The sequence below is a fragment of the Thunnus maccoyii genome, chromosome 5, assembly GCF_910596095.1.
Source record: "Thunnus maccoyii chromosome 5, fThuMac1.1, whole genome shotgun sequence".
Lineage (NCBI taxonomy): Eukaryota > Metazoa > Chordata > Actinopteri > Scombriformes > Scombridae > Thunnus > Thunnus maccoyii.
In genome coordinates, this window is record NC_056537.1 from 19,733,015 (window position 1) to 19,756,618 (window position 23,604).

Genomic DNA, 23,604 nt, shown 5'->3' on the forward strand with positions numbered 1-23,604 from the left:
TTTTTTTGGATCAGCTGAACGATGACTCTTGCAGCTCGACTCGAGGACATAGAGGTGACCCTGGAGCACATGCTTATGGATGTTTTTGTAAGTCTGCCCGCTTTTTCTTTTGTCCATTTTTTTTCTCAATCTCAGTAATTTCCTTATCTGCCTTAAAATTCATTTAACTAAGGCTTTTTAGTCTTACATCACCGTTCCTCTCTTCTCTTTGTGCATGATATGGGTGACCTCTCCAGTGCATAATTGGAGTTGGAGACCATAGGCCAACATATGTTCACGTCTCTTTCCAGATGCTCTCTCATTAATTAGCACAGAAGAAGAAAAAAAAAAATGTGCTGATTAAACGGCAGACACTGTGGTGATTTAGGGAATAAACTGGCTGACCAGGAATCTAACCTGGACTGCACGGCCTACATGACTCGACACCACTCAACAGCCCACTGAGTTAAGACTTAAGTCTTTGGGAATGTTAACTCAGCATGTGAGGAACTTTCATCCAAGTATTAAATCTAGGTAGTACTTATGCTTTCTGTCGTCTGCAGCCTTCGTATTTATCTGCAGATAGCCATAAATCTTTTGATTAGGAATGAATGAAATCTCCAAGTACAGGAAGTAAGGATTGAGAACGAGGAAATGAGGGATGAAAAGAGAAAAGAAACAGAAAATCTGATGGATGTGATAGTCGGGTTTCTATTGCCCGTGACGCTTGGTTGGAGGTAGATTACTCAGGCCCCTGTGGTTTACAAAGCATTCGGTCTGTGGGAATGAAAAACTACTCCACAAACACACACGCACACGCCGAGACACAAACACACTTTCCGCCTCCTCCTCATAGACACACACACACATTTGTACGACATCAGAATCCCTGGTTGCTTTGATCTGCTTGCTGGTGTAATGAGTTCGGTCGTTAAGCTTCTGTTTCCCTTTAACATTGTTTACAGGCACAGGCATCTGTCGGAGGGAGTAATCTGTAATAAAGTAATCTGTCCTTTTCTGAGATATATACTGTGCTTCCAGTGAACACTATAAGCACTCAATTTCACTGCTGCAGGGCAAAGATGTCACTCATATATGCAGAAATTTGATGCCTCACTCCATCAGCCTATTTTGGAGATTTGGCCTTTTTTCATATACCCAATAGATGATTTATGACTTGAGCAATAAAGATTAGTGTTTATGGCCAGAACAGGATTTGGATTATTCATGCACTGCATGTGGGATGGAGAAAAAAAAAAAAAAGTGGGAGTCAGGAAAACGCCCGTTTCCTCTACATTTCCTCTCAGCATCCTAATTACACTGCTTATTTATTTATTTCTGTAATTGCTTGTAGAGGCTGGAAAACAGAGGGTTATCTGGCCACTTTGCATACTTAAATGAGAAATATTCAAATCGCCTGCACCCTTTCCCAGCCTGGTTGCTTACTATGCGCACATATGGCAGTGCATGCGTAGTGTCACACACACACATGAACGTTAAGACATTGCACACATGAGCTAATAAGAGGCCTATTTCAGTGAACCATCAAATAAAGGCAGGGGGAATTAAACATTTTTATGGGAAGGCTTACTAGCAGTAGATGTGTGTCAGGCATCAAGAATCTTATACTACTGAAACTATTTTATCAGAGTGTTTCAAAACTGGAGACTAACAGTAATAATTTACTTTTTATATTGAACGTCAGTGTAGAATGAATGAACGAAACTGTGTCTCAACATACATGTAAATGTATGTTGTGTGAATTAACTCATCTATGTGCAGAGACAGAGGTCATTAGGAATATTAAGAGTCATTAGAATAATGACAGTGCTTCTCCACCCTCTAGTAGAGAAGCCCTATCTGTGCTGCTCATTGGCTTGGAGCAGAAACAGAGCGCACAGCTACATTCAAGGGTGCACAGCTATTTTCATTAGCACAGCAGCACGTATGAATGATTCAGGAAAGCCAAGAGGATCCGAGGGAATGAACTTCCTTTACAGCCTCTTTTACTACAAGAAAAGGAGGTCACTATTTTGTTGCCTTGATTGCTCGCAGGGAGCTAGAGTGGAAGCAGAGTAGTCATTTTTGAAGACTGTATATTTTTCAGGTCAACACTTTTATTTCTTCTGTATTCAAGGCCTCTAACACAGATTTAAAGCACCTCGCTGCGCATCACTTGGTTGCAAAGTCATGCCTGCCAGCTTAAAATTCAAAGACCCTAGTAAGAGAGCACAAAAATCGGCACTTGACATTGCCGCAAAAGCGAGGAAATTTTGAAAACAGCAGACCCAGAGGGAGTGATTGAATGTCGCTCAGAAGAGAAAGACTGTCTATTCGTTTTTTAAAAGGAAAAACAGCAATCATCTCTGCTACTGTAGCTTGCTTTCCATGACATTTGTGACACAGAGGTCTCATTCATATAGCAACGTACATAGCAACGCTGGCACAGACACAGTGACAAGACCTTTTGACACGAGTAAAATAGTGGCGTGATCTGTATCTGCTGATTGGATTTTTTTTTTTTTTTTTTTTCGTTTTTCTGGCTGGCTGTAAAATGTCTGTTCACGGCGTCATATCAGCCCCTGCCAAAGCTGCTGTGTATTGTGTCGCTGGTCGGCTGGTGCTGTGCGAGCAGTGATGGGGGGGGGGGGGGCGGACACAGAGAGATGGCAGCTCCTCATTCAGAGGATGCCTCGCAGTCTCGCACAAAAGGCTTGACAGTCACGTCAGGAAATGAAGCGCCATGATTAAAAATGCATTCCGTCCTTGTGTAGTTTAATTGAATCTCCTCCTCATGCTCCCCAACAACATCCCCCCTCTCCTAACCCCACCTCTACTCCTCTTCCCTCAACATCCCTTCATGTGATGCAGGCCTGGAGGCACAGTCAAACATCCCCTTCTCTAACTCCTCTTCCTCCCTTCCCTTGTTTTCTACTCCATCCCCCTCGTCTATACTCAAATCAGCTTTCACAGAGGAGGACCTCAGCTGGATGGGATTGTTTCCATCACAGCTGTACTTCTCTGCTCTTTCCAGCAGCCATAAAACACTAGTTCATATCTTTGGGAGAGCTGGTCTGCCACAAAGGGCCTGTGGTCTCTGAGAGCATTCAGTCTTCCTGCCAGAAGCACAAACACTGTGACGCACTGATACCAAGAACTTGTTCTCTCCCCACAATGACAATTGTATCACAGCATTTTACAGTATGTGTACGTAATCTATTCTCCAGCGTACTATTATTTTTTTTCACCGCGCCACTGTGGATGTGTTGATTCAGATAGAGAAGCTATTGACTGGGCGTATTATGTACGGTCATTCTGTTATGTAATGGGTGTGTCCTCTGCCCAGTGACAAAATTGTTCAATTATAGCAAGATGACCTCCCCTCCCTCTCTCTCTCTCTCTCTCTCTCTTTCCCTCTCTTGCTCTGCCTCTCTCACCACCAAACAATTGTAGTCCAGTCTGAATTAATCTGGTCCTGGTATTGATTGTTGTAAGACTGGAGTGTCAAGTCTTCTCAGCACCAAGGAAATAAAATAACAGGACCCTGCTTGTCTGTTACTTTAGGATCAGGCTCACATTATTCTATAGTTCTTTATTGTCCAAAAGCAAAAATCTGTGAGTCCATCTCTCAGTATTTTTGATTCCTTTACCTGCTCTATAGCACTGGGCTCCAGTCATTCTTACTGAAGGCGTAAGTCTTTAAAAACAAATCACAAATATATGGATTCTTGTTGTAGTGATTTCCTAAAACAGCTAGACACTTTTTAGCAAATGTTACTCAAACAGAATTATCTAGGGGGAACTTTGAGGACTATTTTTAATTATTAGTAAATGACTTCACATTGCCAACTGTCATTCGAAGAAACAAGTCACCCACAGCGATAATGTGGCTCATTCATGTCTTTTTCCATTAATTTTTTAAATAAAAAACACATAAGTGACCTCTTGTTAGTAGGTTAAATTCATTGCTGGTTTGGATCCTTCCATGGGATTTGCTGGCAATCAGAAAAATATGAAATTGCCAGCCTTAACCTTTAAATGATGTGTATAGGTCTAAGCGGATTAGTCAGACTGATTCCTATCATCAGAATTCCAACATACAGGTTTATTTCCCAATGTTCTGGGAAAACCTCAATTCCCTCTATAGTATGAATCAAATTTGAATATTATAGTCAGGCTTCAATCAGATGTATCTCATTTTCTTGGCTCATAATTCTTCACCCAAATAAATAGAGAAAAGACAATTATCATAAACTCGATCCAATTTTTATGTGCACATAATAAACCATAAACTAATAAGCTATTATCATTCAGCCTTCCATTTCCATCACATGCAGATAGATTCTGATGTCAGCAGGCCGAGCACACACTGAGGCTTTCCAGTAGGCTTGGGTGAATAATTCAGAAGCCTCGTCTGCTATTCACTGGGGCAAATTGCACATTCAGCGCCCATTCAAGTCTGCCGCTGCTCTCATAATAGACTTCTGATTGGCCCATTGGAATGATATATTCTAATTCCATTAAGGCATAGATGACTGTATAATGGCAGTGCATGTGGACTGCACTCCAACAAAGACAGTTTTTTTTTTCAAAGCAATGGTCTACACACCTTGTCAAGGTTATAAACAGAGCACATTCAAAGGTGGAGTGATTGGCGATTGTTCAGTCTGCCTACATTCCTTTGCTGCCAGTGGCTGCAAAGTTAATCATACTGAAAGAGAAACAAGCAGATACACCCACACACACACACACACACACACACACACACACAGCACCTCACAGCGGGTCGAGCAGATGTTGCGCTGAGCGACACGGTTTGACCAGGACAACCTGTCCCTGTGTTCCACCAAATCTCCTCCGAAATACAAATATGTCCCAGTTTCCACAATGAGTCACGTACTAAATGTCCCCATTTCCTCAAAATCTCACAGGCTGGCTTTTACCTTTCTGAGCATGTAATAGTGTTTCCCAGGCCCTCTTACACAGACACTGCTGAGGGGGATGATAATGGAAGTGGATGCGCCCCTGTGGAGAAGTCCTTATGATTGGTTCTGGCTTGATGAAGGGTGAGAGACCCTGCTTTCTGCTCATCTCACTCTCATGAGATAGAGACAACACTTGCATACACTTACCCGGTGAGAAATGAATTGAATTATGCTATCAGGGTGGTATTGTTGAGGCTATATGGCTGTGTTTTCTGAGCAATGGTGCTGTAATTCAACCCTTTGTAATTTGTCTTGAAACATAAACATTCAATCTCCTCCCTCCCTGCTCGGGATGGGAGGGGGTCCAGCTAGAGGGCATTTCCATAAACACACCCACACACACACACACACACACACACATATACAGACACAGAAACACAGTGAGAAGTAGGACCATAGGGATGAGTCAGACAGCCGTGGGCAGAGACTGGCTGGGTTATCAGGATAAATTAATGCGTAAGACAGCCAGGATTGTACAATTGAGAACCATTCCTTCTTATTATCACAACTACGAACAAAGGCTAGGCGCACACACACATACACACACACACACACAGAGTAAAAATAAAACCCAGACAGTCCAGGCGCTTTGTTTGCACCTCCTCCATTAGCATCTCCAGTGATCCTCTCTCTTTCTTTTCTTGTTTCCTTTCTCTTCTCTGTCATTCCTTCACAGGTTTTTTTGGGGGGGGAAATGTATTAATAGCCGATAGTTCATTTTGAGGACAGCTGGCGTGAACAGATCTGGTACACTGAGGCACGTCAGAATCTCCCAGCTTTTTACTTGATACTTGTAGTTTTATGCCTTATTGTGCCTGCAGATTTGTATTTCACATATTTTTTTATCACCAAGTGCAAATCCCATTTGCTTTTTTATTTTCGTGAGCTTGTTGACTGAAATGGGTCATTGTGTATCTAGCCCGAGGCGGCAAGAATAGTAACGTTTTGTTTTTATTTATTTATTTATTTCCCTCCTGTCAAGATGAGTAAGAAAAAGAGGCTTATCACCTCACTGGATATGAAGAAACGGAATTTAAAGGAGAAAAAAAAAAAACGGAGCAGAAGAGAACAAACAAACACAAACCAATATTAAACTGTTCAATTAGGAGAGCGTATTGTCGTCTCCCCGTCAAGGTATCATACGAGATCCCTATGAAAGCGGCGAGGTTATGTCTCCCCGAATCAGCGGTGGCAGTTAATCTCTGTCATCATAAGCTGAATTAACATCAAACACATCTAACCAGTCGCGGCGCGCTGAGAGAGAGAGAAATGAGTCGTGTCTTTTAGCTCCTTTTTCTCAATTCCTCCAGTTTGTCATCCTCGAGACCTGGATGTCTGCACTCTGGAGCTAAGTTTATAAATAGCCCTCTGATATTTCTCATGTAGGCCACAGTCACTCACACACTGATGTGGGCCAGGGTATTGAATAAATAATGCTTACTGGGGATTACCACTGCGGATGATTTTCTCCTGTGTGCGCCAGCTTTAACACAATGTATGTGTGTGTGCGTCTGTATATGTGCGACATACAGTATCATGTCACTAAAGCCAGTCGGGGGCGGGGGGGGGGGGGGGGGTCCTCTCTTAAAGAAATTATATGAGGCGGGATGGAAGAAGTTGCTCATTTTGACTGGTGGTTTTAATCTGATTTCATAGCCGGTGACCCAGCATCAAATCACCTCAATCACCAAGCTTACTGGTTACAATCCAGTGCTACTACGCAACCCACACAAGATGTTTACTGTTATATGTGCGTACCGAACATCTGCGTGCGTGCATATGTGTTTGTTGATCCACTTTAGTTAATCAGCTGACAGTTGAGTATCGATGTGCAGAAAGCAAACAGAGCTCAGCGGTGAGTGATGACGAGAATATGACAGTAAGTCACTAGGCGCAGCTGTAACTCATGAGTCCAATAGCTTTAATGGACATGTAAAGACCACCGTGGTGGATACAGAGGACTGACTCAGCTGAATGGGATGCAGCTTCCCACAGCTCTCTGGGGCTGCAGCCATCGTGATAAAAGATCTCTGCAAGGGTCCACCACTGTCACAGCTTTGTGAGGGGAAAAAAATCTGGCTAATTTGCACAATTTTCTGCATACAGATGATGAACCAAGTGATATTATTATAAACATCTGCATGCATGAGAATAATAACTGCAATGATCTGTGTGTGTGTGTGTGTGTGTATGTGTTTATATGGTGTGTATTCCCCTCTTTGTGTCCTAGACCAGACAGTTCAGGGAGAGAAAGCTGGATGTGGGATTTTGAAGATAATCTCCCAACCAGATGGCAAAACATCCCATATTCCTTTTGAGGTTCCCCACGTGATCCCCTGTAAAAGCTGTGTGTGTGTGTGTGTGTGTGTGTGTGTGTGTGTGTGTGTGTGTGTGTGTGTGTGTGTGTGTGTGTGGTGGGGGTATATATGCTCACACACAATTATTATTAGATCACGTGACTGGAATGCGTATGCTAATAACAGCCGTAACGTCACATTAATCCAGTGACCTGGTTAAGCCCCCAACTGAAAGAAGTGAGGAAGGGAAAGGAGGAGGTGGAGGAGGTGGGGGGGGGGCAGAGCTGCCAGAGCTTGGAGAAGAGAGAGGAGAGACAAAGCGCGCTCCCTCTCACACACTCTCACACACTCATTCAACCTCATGAGCGGCAGAGTGGAGCGGAGCAGAATGGGAAGTGCTTTAACACAGAAGGAAATACAGGCAGAGAGAGGAACATAGGACCGGCTCGGGGCTGCTTCTACACACACTTAACATCACACACTCCTTTTCTCATACACACCCCACGCGTGAGCTCGCGTGAAAGCCAGCTGCCAGGCTGGACGGGACGGCGAGGACACCCACCTCACACACTCGCACACATGCCCACACACCCGCGGACACACACACTACTCTGGAGCGTACTATGGTGGTCCAGGGAGCGGTGACACCCGGGAGAACCCGCCGGCTGATGCTAAAGCTGCCGGTAGGGACTCTACGGAGGAATAGTGGAGAGAGGGTAAGGCACAAACCTCACTTAATTCCTCTTCCCCACTTTCTCTCTTCCTCTCTGACTCTGTCCCCCTTATGTGACTGCGTCTTGCCGTGCTGTTGTGTGTGTGTGTTTGTGTGTGTAAGCGGGATTTAAAAAGGTTCCTGGCTAATCCAGGGTACAGCATTAGATTGGAGTCGGTGGAAGGCAAGTCAAGAGCAAAGCTTTTAATCTCTACAGTGGACAATACTTCTCTGTGTTTGTCTTCCTGTCAGTCTGAGTCTGTCAGTCTGTCCACCTCTCAGTCTGTCTCTGTCACTGCTAATGTATTCCACTCCCGTCCTCAGTTTTTCAAGGTTGCAGGGAAGTCTCTGTGGGAGTGCTGTCTTTGAGTGCAGCTTGTTTGCCTGTCACTGTCAGCGCAATTGAACCGACTGGAGACATGAGTTAGTTTCCTTTCATCAAGCAAAGCCACACGTTAGCCTTGCCTCGCAGCTTTATTTAAAGTGCTGGATCCCGTCCTGTCCTCAGAAGCCGGAGTGTTTATGTGTTTGTGTAAATCTGGTGGGTGTGGGGCCGAGGGCTGAAGATAATAGTTTCCAGCTAAGCTTAGACGTGGAATGTGGGTTGCAAAGTTAACCTTCGTGTCAGTTGTATAGACAGGCTACGACCTGCCAGGTGATTCACCTCTTTTGCTCTTCAGCAAAGTTGTTTACAGCACGAGAAAAGCCGCGTGCGTGTACATGCGTGTGTACGTGTAACCGAAAGCAGCACGCAAGTTTGCAGCTGTGAGCGTATCCGTATGTTTGTGTATGTGTATGTGTGTGTGATTCCCTGCTGCATTCATTCTGTGATGAGTTTCAGCTCTCTTTTATGTTGTAAATGCACTGGTATTAAAATGAATCAGACTTAAGTAGAGAGTGTGTCAGGTGATGAGCGAGCTGGGCTTACAGCTCTTCCAAACTGCTTTCCCAAAATCATGAGGTGCTTATAGGATCATATTGCATTGAATTTTCATCTCCCTTTTGAAACCTCTTGTCTTTCCACTCGATGTGTTGTGACTTAAGTTTCATTAACATGCCTCTTTGAGTGAACGTGACATCTAAATGCCATGAGCTCTTCCGAGAATCGCCGGTCTCTTTGTAGTTCCCTCCTTTGATTGAACGGGAACACAGATGATACAGTCATGCATACAAACACACACATGCTGTACACATGCTATCATAAATTACACAGTGTGGCCGTATTTGATGAAAACAGCTTTCACTTTAATAGGCCCTTACTTCACCTCACTAAGGCTAAAATAACAGCTATAACCTTCACATCTCCTTACACAGAAATACATAAAACACAACCTAGTTTCTTTGCAAAAAAAAGCTTTTATAGTCAGGTTGCACTGAAGTGAGAGACTTGAGAGGAACTGGAGTCTCAGACAGTATAAGTTAGAATTTGTTCTGATGCTTTCAGATATTATCCAAAGTATAGCTGCAACGATTAGTCAATTCATCAATTAGTCAATCGAAAGAAAAGTAATCGATTAATCGCGTATGTCATGTTCCAAAAACATGTGACTGCTCCAGATGTGAGAAGTCACTTCTTGTTTTGGTTTTACATTATAATAAATTGATTATTTTTGGGTGTTGGACGGTCGGTCGGCCAAAGCGAGACATTGCATTCTAGGACATTGGGATTTTTCAGTGTTTTACGATGTTTTATAGACCAAACAATTAGCAGAGAAAGTAATCTGCAGATGAATCAATAAAAAAAATAATCGCTACTTGCAGCCCTGATCCAAAGACGTCTGTAATTGTACAGTGGCTGGTAAAGTAATAAACTGTGATCTGATGGAATCTAGCTGGCTGGTCATTATCACTGTCCTTTTAAGAGAAGTAATTGCTACTGCTTGATTGGCTGAAACCACATACATGTGCGCACATGCATGCACGCACACACACACACACGCACACACACACACACACACACACACACACACACACACACAGTCACTCAAATCACCTTAATTAATGGAGAAATGCTGATTCTCTCACACAGGAGCGGAGGGAGGTCTCTCTCCCCTGATTGCATTCTCTTTCTCTGTCTCCAACTCTTCTTGGAGCCAGCTGTGTGCAGACAGACTGAAGGGGAATTGCTTGAAGTGATTTACATACTCTTTGGAAAAAATGGCTGAATGCATGAATGTGTATCGGTTCGCCATGTACAGCAAGAATGCATGCAGATTTTCAAAACAGTTCCCACCACATGGGCAGAAAAGAGTGTTTAATAAATGAATAGAGGTTTTCAAAATCATCATATTGTCTGTCTGATTTCTTTCCTCGGTGATGACAGGTGAACAAAGCTCAGTCATCTACTGGTTCTACCCCAGAGGCTCCCTTCCATGTCCCATGTCCTTCCCATGTCATTACCGATCCACTGAAATACTTTCACTTCTGTACACAGCTGCAGCTTTGTCCTGCTCTGACTTGTCATGTTAGATAACTCACTGCGTTATAATCCGATCTCTGCCTTATGCAACTTTATGAGCTGCACAGATGAGTAACAGCACACAGAGAAAGATATTGATAGAATCTATATCTATAAGCAGCTGACAGGGCAAAGTGGAATGTTATAGTGGAAATGTTTATTTCTGGGAGATTAGATTCAGTTAAAAGCATTTTGCATACTGAGTTTTTTATATCCTTCGGCATTTAACAGTGAACGTGCAGAGGTCAGTGGGTGCGTTTCACCCCTGGCTAAATGCTTCCCTCAGTACTCAGTAACTAGTTGTAAACATATTTTAAAATGGATCCCCTAGATTGCTTTTCGCCTTCCCAGATCACAGATTGGAGGAGATGCACCATCTTCTCATATGTGCCCTGTCACTTAATTTAATGCAGATGAATCATCTCACGTCTTTCTCCGTGGTTTCTGATGGATGTGGGTTTCTATCACACTTAAATGAGTAATATGTACAGGGGGAACATAGCCATCTTTGTTCATGGTCAGCAGCAATGACACATCTGAACAAGACATGCCTCGTTAACCGCAGAACAATAGAGGAGGAGACCGACTCGATTTCTCCCCTTTTTCTGTCTGAATCACCTCGTTTTCTTTACCTCATTTTCTCCTCCTCCTCCTCCTCATTATCATGGCTCAAAAATCAGGCCTTCATTTCAAGACTTGACACGCTTCACTCCTTACTCTCTCTCTCTCGAATACCTTTTATACATTGATACATTTGCTTCATTACAACAGTTTTGAGTAAATTAAAGTGACAACACGTGAAAGGAGTATATCATCATGAGCGCAGAGTGGTTTATAGATAGTCCTAGCTAAACTCTGGGTGTTTACAGCACAATATAACAATAGTTTAAAACAGCTTTTTTTTAGGGGGATGTTTTCTGTTTAGATTACCTCCGTGAGTGGTCTGAATTAGGATTATCGTCCGCCTTTGTTATTCAGCTATCATGTTAAGCAGCTCAGCCTTTTTCTGTGAAATTAAGAACAAAAACAACAAACAAACAAAGGGAAGAGAGGGCGCGAGAAAGAGCGAGACATATGTGTGTTTATCTGTGTCTGCGTGTGTGTGTGTGTGTGTGTGTGCGAGGGCGGGGGCGTTCGAAACAGACGAAAAACATTTGTGATTTTCGGAGGTTAAATCGCTCTCCAAGGAAACATGTTGTTGTCAGTTGCACCACAGGGGAGCGAGGGGTAAAGGTGGGGAGGAGGGGGGGGGATCACTGTCGAAGAAAAGAAGTTCACACAGACACACACAGACTGGTAGACATGTTCAAAACACACATTCATGAGCAGACTAGGAATGCAAACAGACAATAGCATGACTGTAATTTACCACTATAGGCCCTGCGAGCCAGGCGAACGGTGAGGCAGGAATACTAATCGATCCTCGTTAACTTTAAACATCTCGTCTGCACCAATCGCAGTGAAGGTCAGCGCTGGACTCCGGCATTCTGTGGGGTCAGGTTGATACAACGCCCGGTTCTCATCAAACTGATCTAATTGTGCAGACGTTAGTGTCAGGATTGATTTAAGCAGCGTTGAAACGGGACAACACAGAAATGCATGTGTGACGTGGAAACCGAAGAAATAAGTTTCTGTTCAGTTCTCTTTCATCATCCAGCTATTAGCAAATAGCAGTTTAGAGCATTGAGTTTTTTGCCCCCGCAGCTCCGCTTTGCCTCGCTACAGTATTGATTCCCAGGGATCTCGTCTTGCCCCCAGGACTGTAGGTGAGAACGCTGTGGTCAGTCAGTCCAATTAAAGAGACAAAGAAAGGAGAAAGAGGGAGGGAACGAAAGAAAGAGGTGGGAATAGCTGGAGCTATAGGCTCCTGGGCTCCTGAAGGCCCCTCTTGCACCACACCCTGTTCAGCATGAAAGGGGACCCCCCTTTTCTCCTCAAGGCAGCTCTGGAGGAAGAATGTTTTTGAGCAAGGGAAGAGGAGGGGGGAGCACAGGGGAGACTCCCACCCTCCTCTCCATCCCGTCTCTTTCATCACTCTCCGCTATGATTTTTTTTTTCTATCTTTTATTCCTTGTCCAAAATCAACCCGCAGACCTATAGACAAACGGCACAGCTGCGTATGAGTTCAAAGTAAATCTGTAGAGCAGAGCATGATCAAACAATGAAGAGATGATCGCCTATTGACTGTGAGTGAAGGCTGAAGGCAGTGAGCTGCTGATAATGTGTTTTCTCTATGGAGACAGTTTGCTAGCAGGGTAGCTATGGTGAGAGTGGACTCCTCTGTCGTCTGCCAAAACATGCCCAGTGGATGAATGTGTGTGTGTGTGTGTGTGTGTGTGTGTGTGTTCCCATCCTCTGCCACCTTCGTGCAGAGCTCAGAATGATTTCTTCATTATCTCTGCTTCTTTATTCTCAGAAATGTCTGCGTGGAATCCTGTTAATCACACACAGACAAAAAAAAAAGAAGAAGAGCAGAGAAAAAGAAAAAAAAGACGAGTGTGGGTTGATGGGAAAGAGTCTTAAATTCCATCTTCTCCCCCAAAACAGGATGTGGAGACCCCCGAAATGTTCCTAAAATATCCCAGCACAATCTGTGCTCTTTGTTAGACAGAGATAACATGACTCAAAGAGAACGGAGGCACTGTGACTCACTCAAATGAAGGGCTTTTATTCATAGTTCGTGTGCGAGTGTGTGCATGTGTGTGTGTGCGTGTGTGTGTGCGTGCGTGCGTGCGTGCGTGTGTGTGTGTGTGTGTGTGTGTGTGAATCCTGCTATGACAGAAAAAGAGAAATAGAAAGCAGAGTTTGGGAGAAAAAGAAAGAATATGTGTTGTAAAATCTTTAAAAAAAAATGGTAAAGACTTTCTTGAAGATAGTTTTTGTGTGTGTGTGTGTGTGTGTGTGTGTGTGTGTGTGTGTGTGTGTGTGTGTGGGCGTATGTGTGGGTGTGAATGAGTGATAGAGAGACAGAGCGGGGAAGGGTTAGAAAGAGAGAGAGAGAGGTGCTGTTCCAGTCTCTTGTTTTCCCGTGGGTGTACTGCAGTAACATAGTAATCCTCATTAATATTTATCTGCCAGGCAAAGTGAAGAGAATGATTAGCTCGAGAGTGTGTGTGTGTGAGTGTTCACTGCACATATGTGTGTGTGTGTGTATAGCATATTACAGCATATAACACATGAACTAGGTCAACTTCTGTACTTAAGAGACTATAACAAGTCCCAATACTTCAAAGGTTTTTGTGTCATCATGGGGGCTTTCACTCACAATAAACAGTATTTTCACATTAATTATTCCAAGCACACGTGTCAGTGGGGAAAACCAAAGCTCATGGCATGCATACACACTCTCTCTCTCTCTCTCTCTCTCTCTCTCTCTCACACACACACATATATATAGAGGCCCCCTGCTTTCATCCCTCTTGAGCCACATTACGTTATATTATTGATTTTCCTGCTCGCACCTCTAACACAATCACATTAAACTAGACTGATCGGAATTGAATTTTAGACCGGGTCTATACACCTATGTCACTTATAATCTCTGTCATGGTTACAATGGTGTGTGTGTGTGTGTGTGTGTGTTGAAAATGAACCTATAAGAATATTAAGCCTGCAACAGACACCAGGTTTATTGTTGCGTGAAAATTATAGTAAAAGAATAAAAGAGGTGCACGAGTCTTGCCCGTTTGCACGTTTCCTGTGTGTCACATGCACTTTCTGCCCTCTCGTACACAACTGTTTTAGTCAATTTGTGTGCCAGAGAGCCTCAGCTGAGAACGTTCTTGTGAATTTATAGTGTCTGTGACCCATTTCCCTCCACTGCTCTCCCTCTCTCGCTCTCTCTCTCTCTCTATCTGACTTGCCTGTACTCTAGTATAACACGCCTGAGTGAAGATCAGAGAGGGGGAAGATTGAGAGATAGAGAGTGATATGTGGGAGAGATGAAAGATATGAAGGGAAGGAGAGAGATGGAGACAGGGAAAGTAAAGAGGCTCGAAGAAAGTATTGAGAGGAGGAGGAGGTGGAGTAGAGAAAAAGTGACAATTCACTCCTGATTTCGTGTCTGTGTCAGGACTGGGGTGACCTCGCAGCAGTCTGAGAAGTGAGGTTTATTTATCGTCATCAATGTGTGGATAAAGAATGAAATAACACACATATTATCCCACAGTTTGACTTTCAATTCCATCTGTCTATCACAAGGCCGGTTGTAAGATATCGAAGTGTTTTTTCTCCTCTCTGCCGGCCAGCTGACACTGCGGCGCTGACTGTTTACATCACAGGGCCTGCATGACCTTTCCCAGGATTCAACAGCACATTGCGCACACATGGAATCATGGGAACAGTGCGCTGTCGTACCTAACCTCCCTGCTCCACCACAACAAATATTTACACCCCTCGTAAATTACAGTCGCTGAGAGGTGAACCTCTCCAGCCGACCCCTGATTCATTTTTTTTTTTTGAAAATTCACGCCATAGGAATGCCGTACATTCCTCATGGGTCTCTCAAGAAAATAGCACACACCCGAGAAATAGAGGAAACTTGATGGTCCAACCACTCTTAAAGCATCAGCAACAGTGGTATTTGCAAATTGTTGAAAGGCTAAAAATACAAAATGTAGTTATATCTGTAGTTTTGTACTGTATTAATAGCAAACAAATGATCTGAGCATCACACGGCGATTTCTTTGCATACAAACACACCAACTCAGCAGTACAAGAGTGACCCCTTTTATCGATAAACCCTTCCATGAATCAGAGTGAGCTAAGAAAGGCCATTTAATCCACCTACAGTCAGATTGGGTTCGGTAGGAAGGCAGAGAATTACTGTACTGTGCGGGGTTATTGAATTCTATATTGATCAGGGCTTTCTGGGGAAAGTGAAAGGAAAGCAGAAAAACTGAACATGTCCAGCTCTGTAAAACCATCGAGCATGTAAGCTTTTTCTGTCCTCTTGAAAGGTTTAAATTTTCATGTAAGAAATCCTCTGGAGATAGAAAAAATGTTCAGTGTCTTTGTTGGATCTCAGAATTATTTGCATTCCACACAAAACACAGACAACACTGAACATTTATACTGTATCTTCCTTAACAGTGCTGTTAAGCCAAGAGTTTGTCACAAGGACACACTGACTGGCACTGTAAGCTTGGCACAGCTTGTATGTGGGGGTTGTATTGCCTCCATGTGGCCATTGTTGCAAATGGGTGTATATGTAAGCAAATGTAAGATAAGCTTCATTGTGGATTTTTATCTCAAATAAATGCACAAGCTTTGCACATTCTATGCGAGGATAATGTGTCATGTTGGAAGAGTAGCAGAAATGTCTGGTATTCTTATGTTTTTTTTCAAGATTTGCTGTAGGTCAGGTCAGAATACTCCATCCTGGGAAAACTGGCTCAGAGGAAAATTGTCTCCTTATTTAAAAGCGTTCTGGCTGAAATCCCAGTGCTGTAAATAGAAAGCAACATGTCAGTGTTTTACAGTCTACTGACTAATTTGGTCTGTGTACATACTGTACGCACGCTTGTGTATGTATGTATATGTGTGAGTGTGTGTTCTTCATAGGTTCAGACTGACAAGCGTACAGATAGTCTGTCTAGGTGTGTGAGAAGGTGCATCCCTCCCTCCTTAAAAAGTGAGACAGTGAGAGAGAGAGAGAGAGAGAGAGAGTGAGTGCTTTCATCTGTTGCTCTCTTTGGCTCCCAGACTGGTGTCTCACCATGTGAGCTGCAGTATGAGAGTGCATATCGCTTTAAAAACAACTACCAGAGAGCAAGACTAAGAGACTGGCTGCATTTCCTTAGTGGGAATGTTTGTGTTTGTGGCGATCAGAGCAGTGGACAGAGGGTGCATTGCTTCAGTGAGAAGGAAAGAGAGAGGAAGAGAGAAGGAGGAGGAAGAAGAGAGAGAGACAAAGTGTCAGGAGGGACCACTAGCTGCGTGGGACGGGGGACAGAAGGACTAGCGGGGTTTGACCTTGAGGAAGGCATCAGACAGCTGAATCCCAGAGAGACCGAGAGGACAGAGAGGGTCAGAAACAAGACAGCAGAGGAGAACGCCACAGGGCTGCCCTGTCTCTCTCTGGCTTGCCTCTAGAGATGACCCAATTATTCTCTACTGGAGCTAAGTGGTATCAAGAGGACAATAAAGGCTAATCATCCCTTCTCATTACCTGGGCCTCTGTGGATTTTACCTGTAATGGCTCACCTGTACATATAATGGTTTGCGAATGCGATACCTGTGGATATCTCATTCGCAAACATCTCAACTTGTCTCGGAGCGCTAGCAGTCAGTGCAGTAATGGAAGCGGTCTTGTTGGGTCTAGACGATGCGGTCTGTACTCGGCAGGGTCTTCTGTGGACTCTCACTTCCACAGCCCTCCGACGCCTCCGTGTGCATGCCAGGAACCTCCCTGGTCCCCTGCACCTATTACAAACACACAGGTGTGTTTCAAGGCCACTGTACCAGGTAGGCTGCACCTAATATAACATCAAACAGACACCCTTGCACTGGTTATTTATTGACAGTTTAAATCTTAATTAATTTACACCTGTTAAAATACAGTTATAGGGATTCAATCTGCAACCGCCTACTGTTTCATCTGTCTACCTGTGGTGCACCCTGTGGAAAATTATATCCAGCATAGGAAACAACTGTAAATGAATGATTCCACATCTGTGTCAAGTCTTGGGACAGAAGGAGAGGCATAGAGTGAACAGATGATGTACTGTAGACCAGGTATGTCCTTCAGGCTGTAGACCGGGGTCAGAGCCAGGGGCAGGGTTAAACATGACTGATTTGTTTCATTAAGCATGGATGACAGAACTGGGGTAGATGCTGTGGCAGGGATCCTGGTAGCGAAATGGGACACATAAGTTGACACAGTTTTATAACACATTGCTCAGGTGCATGTGAAGTATATCTATTGGACTGAAAAAAGCTGCTTCGTTTGATGTTTTTGCTCCTATTTAGTTCTTTTGCTGTTGTTGTTGTGCTCTGGATGCAGAGCCTTCACAGGAAGTTGTGCTGCCACGGTCATTATTAACTAGGCTGTTAAGCTGTGAAAAGGGGACGCTTGCACACAAAAACACACACAGGCAGTGTTTTATATGTTCTCTGGTCAATGCGCCTTTATCGCCTCACACGTTTAATCGAACTCCCTGGTAACTTTTAACGCACTAAATGTCCCCCTTTGCTTGAAAAAGAACTGTTTCACTGGTTTGAATTATTTGAATAGTTTTATCGAAAGCGACTGTGTCTTCGGTGCCTTGTGTTTGTCTAGCTGTGATTCAGCAAAATGGTCGATCAGTATTCTCTCCACCGTATCTGAATCGGTGCTCAGGGCTTTCATTGAGCCATTAGTATTCCTCGGGCGTCTCACCTGCCCTGTATGCAGCTGGCACCACCAGAACAAACCCAACGAGCTCACAGAGAGAGATTCATCAGGCCTGTTGCTAGACGGCAAAAAGCACAATGTGTACTGCATAGCACAAAATCGTCATGCAGCATCAGTGTACTAACTTAAGTACATACACACACACACACACAATATGCCTTTTCCTGTCTTTTTGTTCAAATCCCCTTTTTATTCTCAAGAGGCAAATAAGCTGGATTGTTATTCTAGCTTTTGTCTTGAAATGTGTTTTCATGTGGCTCCTAAGTTTAAGCATCCTGAGGGAGGGCAACACAATCAGAGGAAACTGAAATAATACACCAAGCCTCTCCAAAACAAACCCATCCTTAACACCCCCTGCTGGTTTGAAGACGCACAGACGTCTGAAAGAGGCCACCCCTAACACCTCTCAAACAGAGGTCGTTCGGCACTTCCCTGAACTTCCTCTCGAACAGCGCTTTGATGGGCCACCAACAAATATCTCCCCCCGGCCCGATGAAGTGGTAACGTCCAAGGTGGAGCAGTTAATAGTGGTGGGAGTTGCAGAGGCAGGGAAGGAGGGGTCAGTGTGTCAGGCTGCAGGATGGGGATATCCCTGGCTCACTGCACTGCCTCTCTGCCCTGCTTCCTCTATTACTGTTAATGAGATACCCAGCCTCACACAACTGGCACACACACACACAATGGAGAGAGAGAGAGAGAGAGAGAGAGAGCAAGACTGATAGAAAGTGGGAAAATCTTAACAGTGTCTTTATATTTAATCAAACTGTTTACTTTCTACACTCTAAATTCACCTCCACTCCACTGCTCTAACATAAACCTGCTCCCCCATGTCTCTTTTTTCCTCTCTGAAATTCTATTTTCACTTTTTCCCCCCCCTTCTTAAATTACTTCTTCATTTCTTATTTAACTCTCTCTACTCTCCTTTCAACTCTCACTTGGCGAGACATCCATCACCAGCAGTCCTAGATACTCAATCAGGACACCAGCCCAGATATTTTACAGCGCTCCAGTGTGTCACACATACGTCATGGTGATAATTTTACGGGGAAGGTGCTCTGCATGTTCTGTGAAGCGGCACAGCGTGTGATTGACAGTAGCCAGCATTTGTGAGATGCTCTTTCGCTCACGCAGACGTTCTCTTATTTCTCTCGTGAGAGAACGCAGCCTCGTGTTCGCACTTTCATGCATCGGGCTGAGTAATATTGACTCAACAGCCTCCAGTCACACATTTTCCTCTGGTGGTATGACCCTTTAAATAGGGTTAGCACCGACAGGCATGTCAGGGCAGTGCTCCGTTGTGTTGTGTTAGACAGTGTCTCTGGGTAATTGTTTGTCATTTCTCATGTTGCTTTTCCATTTGCATTGATTTCGGCTGTGTACATTGTATCTTTTGGCTTCTCGTTTTTCTCCTTCCAGTACCCCCCCCCCCCCCCCCCCACCCCACCCATCCCAGATGCAGGATATCCTGAGGAAGAAGCAGGGCTAATGACTATAGCAAACACAGGTGGTTGGACTTCCCCTGAGTTGCAAGAATTTACCTGTAATCACTGCTGTCCTGCAACTCTCTGGAGCTGCAGCAAGGCTTCATTTTGTGCTAAATGCGAAGTGACACGTTGTGCAGCAAAACTCATCCTCCTTGTAGATGATTTCAGACTTGACAAGATAAACATCCTGAATAGACCAAGTTTATTTCCTATTATACTTGTTTGCTAATAACAGCAGCTGACAGGAGGCTGGTTCTCTTACACAGCAGACAAACTTAGATCGATGTAGTTTCCTAGCAACACCATTCAACTGAAAAGTTTTATACATATTTAAAACCTCACAATATGTAACATCTATCATACATATTCATTATACCTCACCGCTCTGTTAGCTTGGAGCCTCATACTGCATCCTATTTAGGATTGAAACCCAGGCCAGTTTACTCCCACTGAACTCATCTGGTCCTGTTTCCTGCGAATAGCTCTGTCACTGATCATGTTCTTTTCCCTCTGACGAGTCCCATTCCTGTATGATAGGAAGCAGAGACACCGCAGCATAGCCCTAAAATAACCAAGACACACAATCCTCCCTCTGTCTAGGAGTTTGGGGTCTGTTCTGTTACTTCTTTTGTATGTGGGCGCTCAGTCAAATCATGGTGTTTTCAAAGCAAGTGGATTTCTTGGAAGAAGAGTCCACTGTATTTGCCAGAAGGACACAACTGCGCAAGGTTCAGTTTGTTAAATCTCCCGGACTCTCATGTTCAATTTATCATCCATTTGTTCTCATATCCCACTGAATCAGATGTCAATAAATAGACTCATGACAGGCAGGCAAATATCCAGATTGGGAAATCTGCGTGTCCTCACTAATTCCCAGCCTTATTCCTTTTTTTTTCCCTGTTTTCCAGCCAAGTCATTATTGGATAGAGGTTGAAGCTGAACTTGTGACTTCCTACTGAAGAATTTTGATCCCTATCCCGGTCTGGCATCCATCTTTGTTCTCATTGCCAAAGTCAGGATCTGTATGTGAGAAAATCTTTTCCCAGAACCGAATCGAAGTTTGGTGATTTGGGGAGGGGGTTCAGGGCCAGAGCGGACATTGTCTCTGTTTCAAATTTTTCCAATGCTTTGTTTATTTTTTATTTTTTTTGTAATTCTCTAATTTGTTTGCCACTAGCCGGAGGCATGTTTGTGTTTGATATCCCCGCATAGGCACACAGACTCACACAAGCACCCCTCTGTAGATTCTGTTGGTGGTTGAAGCCGTTTACAGTGTCTCCCTGGGGAGAAGGTCTTATTTGCATAGTTCGTCTGGAAAACATTTCCACTGCTCCATTCCCAGGTTTATCAAATACTCAGTGTGTGAGTGTGAATGTGTGTGAAAGACAAAAGGGAGAAGGAGGAGGGTTTTTGGTGTCTTGAAATTAAGAAAAAAGTTCCTGTAGAGACTCACACAGTTCAACCATGGGAAACAAATTCCCTGTAAATTCTCCAACTTAGTCACCGCTCCATGAATCATAAATCACTATCAAAATTTCATCTGTCATTAATATTTCGCTGATAAGAATGTGTTTAATGAGTCTCATGGCGATTTGTAGTTACATGCCAAACATCTAAAGCACGACACCCCTCCTCCCTTCCAACGTCCATGTGCTATGTTATTTACAGTAGTTACTGCACACCATAAGCTTCTTAGTCATGCCAGGATCTCATTTCTCTGCTAAAGTGAGAATGTTGCACACTACTTGATAGCATGGCCACTCACTTGATTAATTACAGGCGTTTGGATTCTCACATGCTCAAAGGCTCACACGCATCCAGACGTCATCCTATAGGACTAATCTGATTCTCAGATTTAAATCAGAGTATTAGATACATTGAGAACAGGTTGGTATTTCAAAATGGGAAAAGGGATTGTCAAATATCATCACTTTCCCAGATATCAGCTGCCATGTTGGAGACTATCCACATGTTAAACATGATAAAACACACAAGTTGCACGATCTGGCTGGTGTTTTATTGGGCCAAGGTTGAACGGCCTACTCGATAAATCTGGCTGGTATCCATCTAAATCCTCTAAGTGTGTCTGAGTCACAACAGAGTAGCCCGAACGGACGAGATATAAGGTTTTTTTGGAGGTGGTCCCCCTCTATTGAGTGAAGCGATAGGTTTAACTGTGGCATTAGTGATGGGGATATAAGGGCTTATAATGTTTTAAGTTCAGAGGTTAGGGCCTTAGTATAGAATGGTAATCCTGGAGGATTACCAGGGGAATCTGGTGAATATCTGAGGAAATCCCTCTCAGGGACTCTTAGATCCTCTGTTTGTATGCATGTTATATCCTCTGTCAGTGTGTCCACATGTGTTTACCGAACAGAGGTTTAAAGTTTTGTGCATATTTTAACTTCAGAGAAGAAAGGAAATATCATCATTTAGCTGAACCAAAATATTCAGAGCCCTAAATCTGACCACAATATGTTTTCCTATAGAGATGCTTTGTAGATATAGCACAACATACTGTATCAGTCACATTAATGCTGAATGAGAGTGAAAAATGTGATGCACACATGTTCGGACAAGGTGGACTTTCCCATGGTCCTTTTGGGAGGCACTACACTATCCCTAATAATTGCTGTCAGTCGTCATTTAGAGACAAATGCTAAAAAGCAAGCAGGCTCAGCATTTGTACATTCTTGAATACTGCAACTACTTCGAATTTCTCTCTGTCTCTCTCTCAAGCGCGTACACCTGCAGACTAAATTATGTATAAATTGAGTGCATATAAATGACGATACAATATATGCCTGTTCACATTAAACTAAACAACTCTTGCCTGATTTAAAAAAAAAAACCAAAAAACAGAATTTTAAGGCCCGCAATACACAGAACATGCTTTTAACAAATAATCCAAACACTTAAGATAAAAAAATGAACTCAGTCCTCATTTGTAACTGTGGCACATGATTGATCAGGTGTTTTTATTTATCGAGCAAAAAGCTTTCCACCTCCTACCATCAGATTCTGGCTCTACCTGAGGCAAAATGGCCAAATGGAGGACATTCAATACCTTTGCAATGACGGGATTCCCTTTGGACAAGAAGAGTTGCACACATGCACGCACACACACACAGACCACACGTACTTGCCAAAGGGCTCTCCCTGCAGATGAGCTGGGTCATTTTTCATTACCCTGGCTCAGAGGAATCAAGTGTGTAGTAATGGAGCACAGACACATTGAGCCAAAGCTATGGGGGGATAAATCCCGGCTGTAGAGCGCAGTGGAGGCAGAGCAGACAGTCTGCGGGACAGAGCCTGCAGAGGGACATATAGCTCTTTTTCACTCCTCTCTATTTTTCATTAGAATGCTAGACTAGATCCTGTGGGAAGATAAAAGAAAGGTCTGCAGCTGCAGCGTGATCACACTCTCTCTCCCCCCGTCTCTCCATTGTTTCTGTTTTCTTTATTATGTTTCCTCTTATTTGTCCACTCACCTCATCTCCAGTGTATTCCCACTTTCTGTCCTACCAGACTGCTTTACCCATTTCAGGCTCTCCCCCTGTGAATTCCTTGCCTCGCCGCCTTCACTGTGGAAGCGTGTTTTCTTTTTCTACATACCTGTCCTTAAACCCTCTTAACGTCAGTACTATATGTCCTGAGGGTGAGCTGGGGGAGGTAGAATGAGAAGGTGGTGGTGAGGAGGAGTGTACATGGGTCTGTCTTTATAAATTCACAAATATCTGTTGACTTTGTAGAGCGAAGGATTCCCCCGTCTCTGCCATCCAGGAATCACGATACTTACTGTCGTCAGCTGGATTGAATCAGTTTGTGGGGGAAAACCTTTATTGCACGCCTTTTTACTTTAAGTATATACCCCGGGGTCATACCTTTGCCTGTTACAGTGTCTTAGCTTTGTCTTACACCCCCCCCCCCCCCCCCCCCCCCCCCCTCTTTTAGTGCCCTACATTTCTGGCTGAGTTTGCACGGCAGAGACAGCTAGGTCTCCCAGAAAGTTGTCATGACAACTTTTGTTTGCGTCTTAGGTTGGAGAACGAGGGGAGTGAAGCTGGTCAAACATTTATGTGCATGTGCTTGTGTATGTGTGTCTGCGTGTGTGTGTGTGTGTGTGTGTTTGACAGTGCAAGTTGTTTCCATGCCACTCAGCTAAAGAAGTAAGTGATTTTAAAACCTTGAGAGTTATTATATGGATGGAAGCTCACCAAACTCCTGTAAAGGCCGGTGCCTTGAATGATGTTGTTCTGTGGCTGTCTCCCTAATTAGCCTGGAGAGTCTTTGGAG

General features: G+C 43.8%; 1 protein-coding gene across 7 annotated transcripts in view; it reads left to right on the forward strand.

Moving 5' to 3' along the window:
* frmd4a (FERM domain containing 4A) overlaps positions 1 to 23,604 on the forward strand; it is a 101,894-nt gene that overhangs the window by 32,251 nt on the left and 46,039 nt on the right. For 2 of the 7 annotated variants that reach the window (XM_042411029.1, XM_042411039.1), the window contains exon 1: positions 16,173 to 16,871. The exons of 1 other annotated variant lie outside the window; for it this stretch is intronic. In XM_042411029.1, coding sequence (XP_042266963.1) covers positions 16,647 to 16,871 — 225 coding nt within the window. In that variant the 5' untranslated portion in view covers positions 16,173 to 16,646. Of the gene's footprint in view, positions 1 to 7,629; positions 7,978 to 16,172; positions 16,897 to 23,604 lie in introns of those variants that run through there. 4 more of the 7 variants (XM_042411036.1, XM_042411035.1, XM_042411034.1 and 1 more) reach the window with 4 other exon arrangements.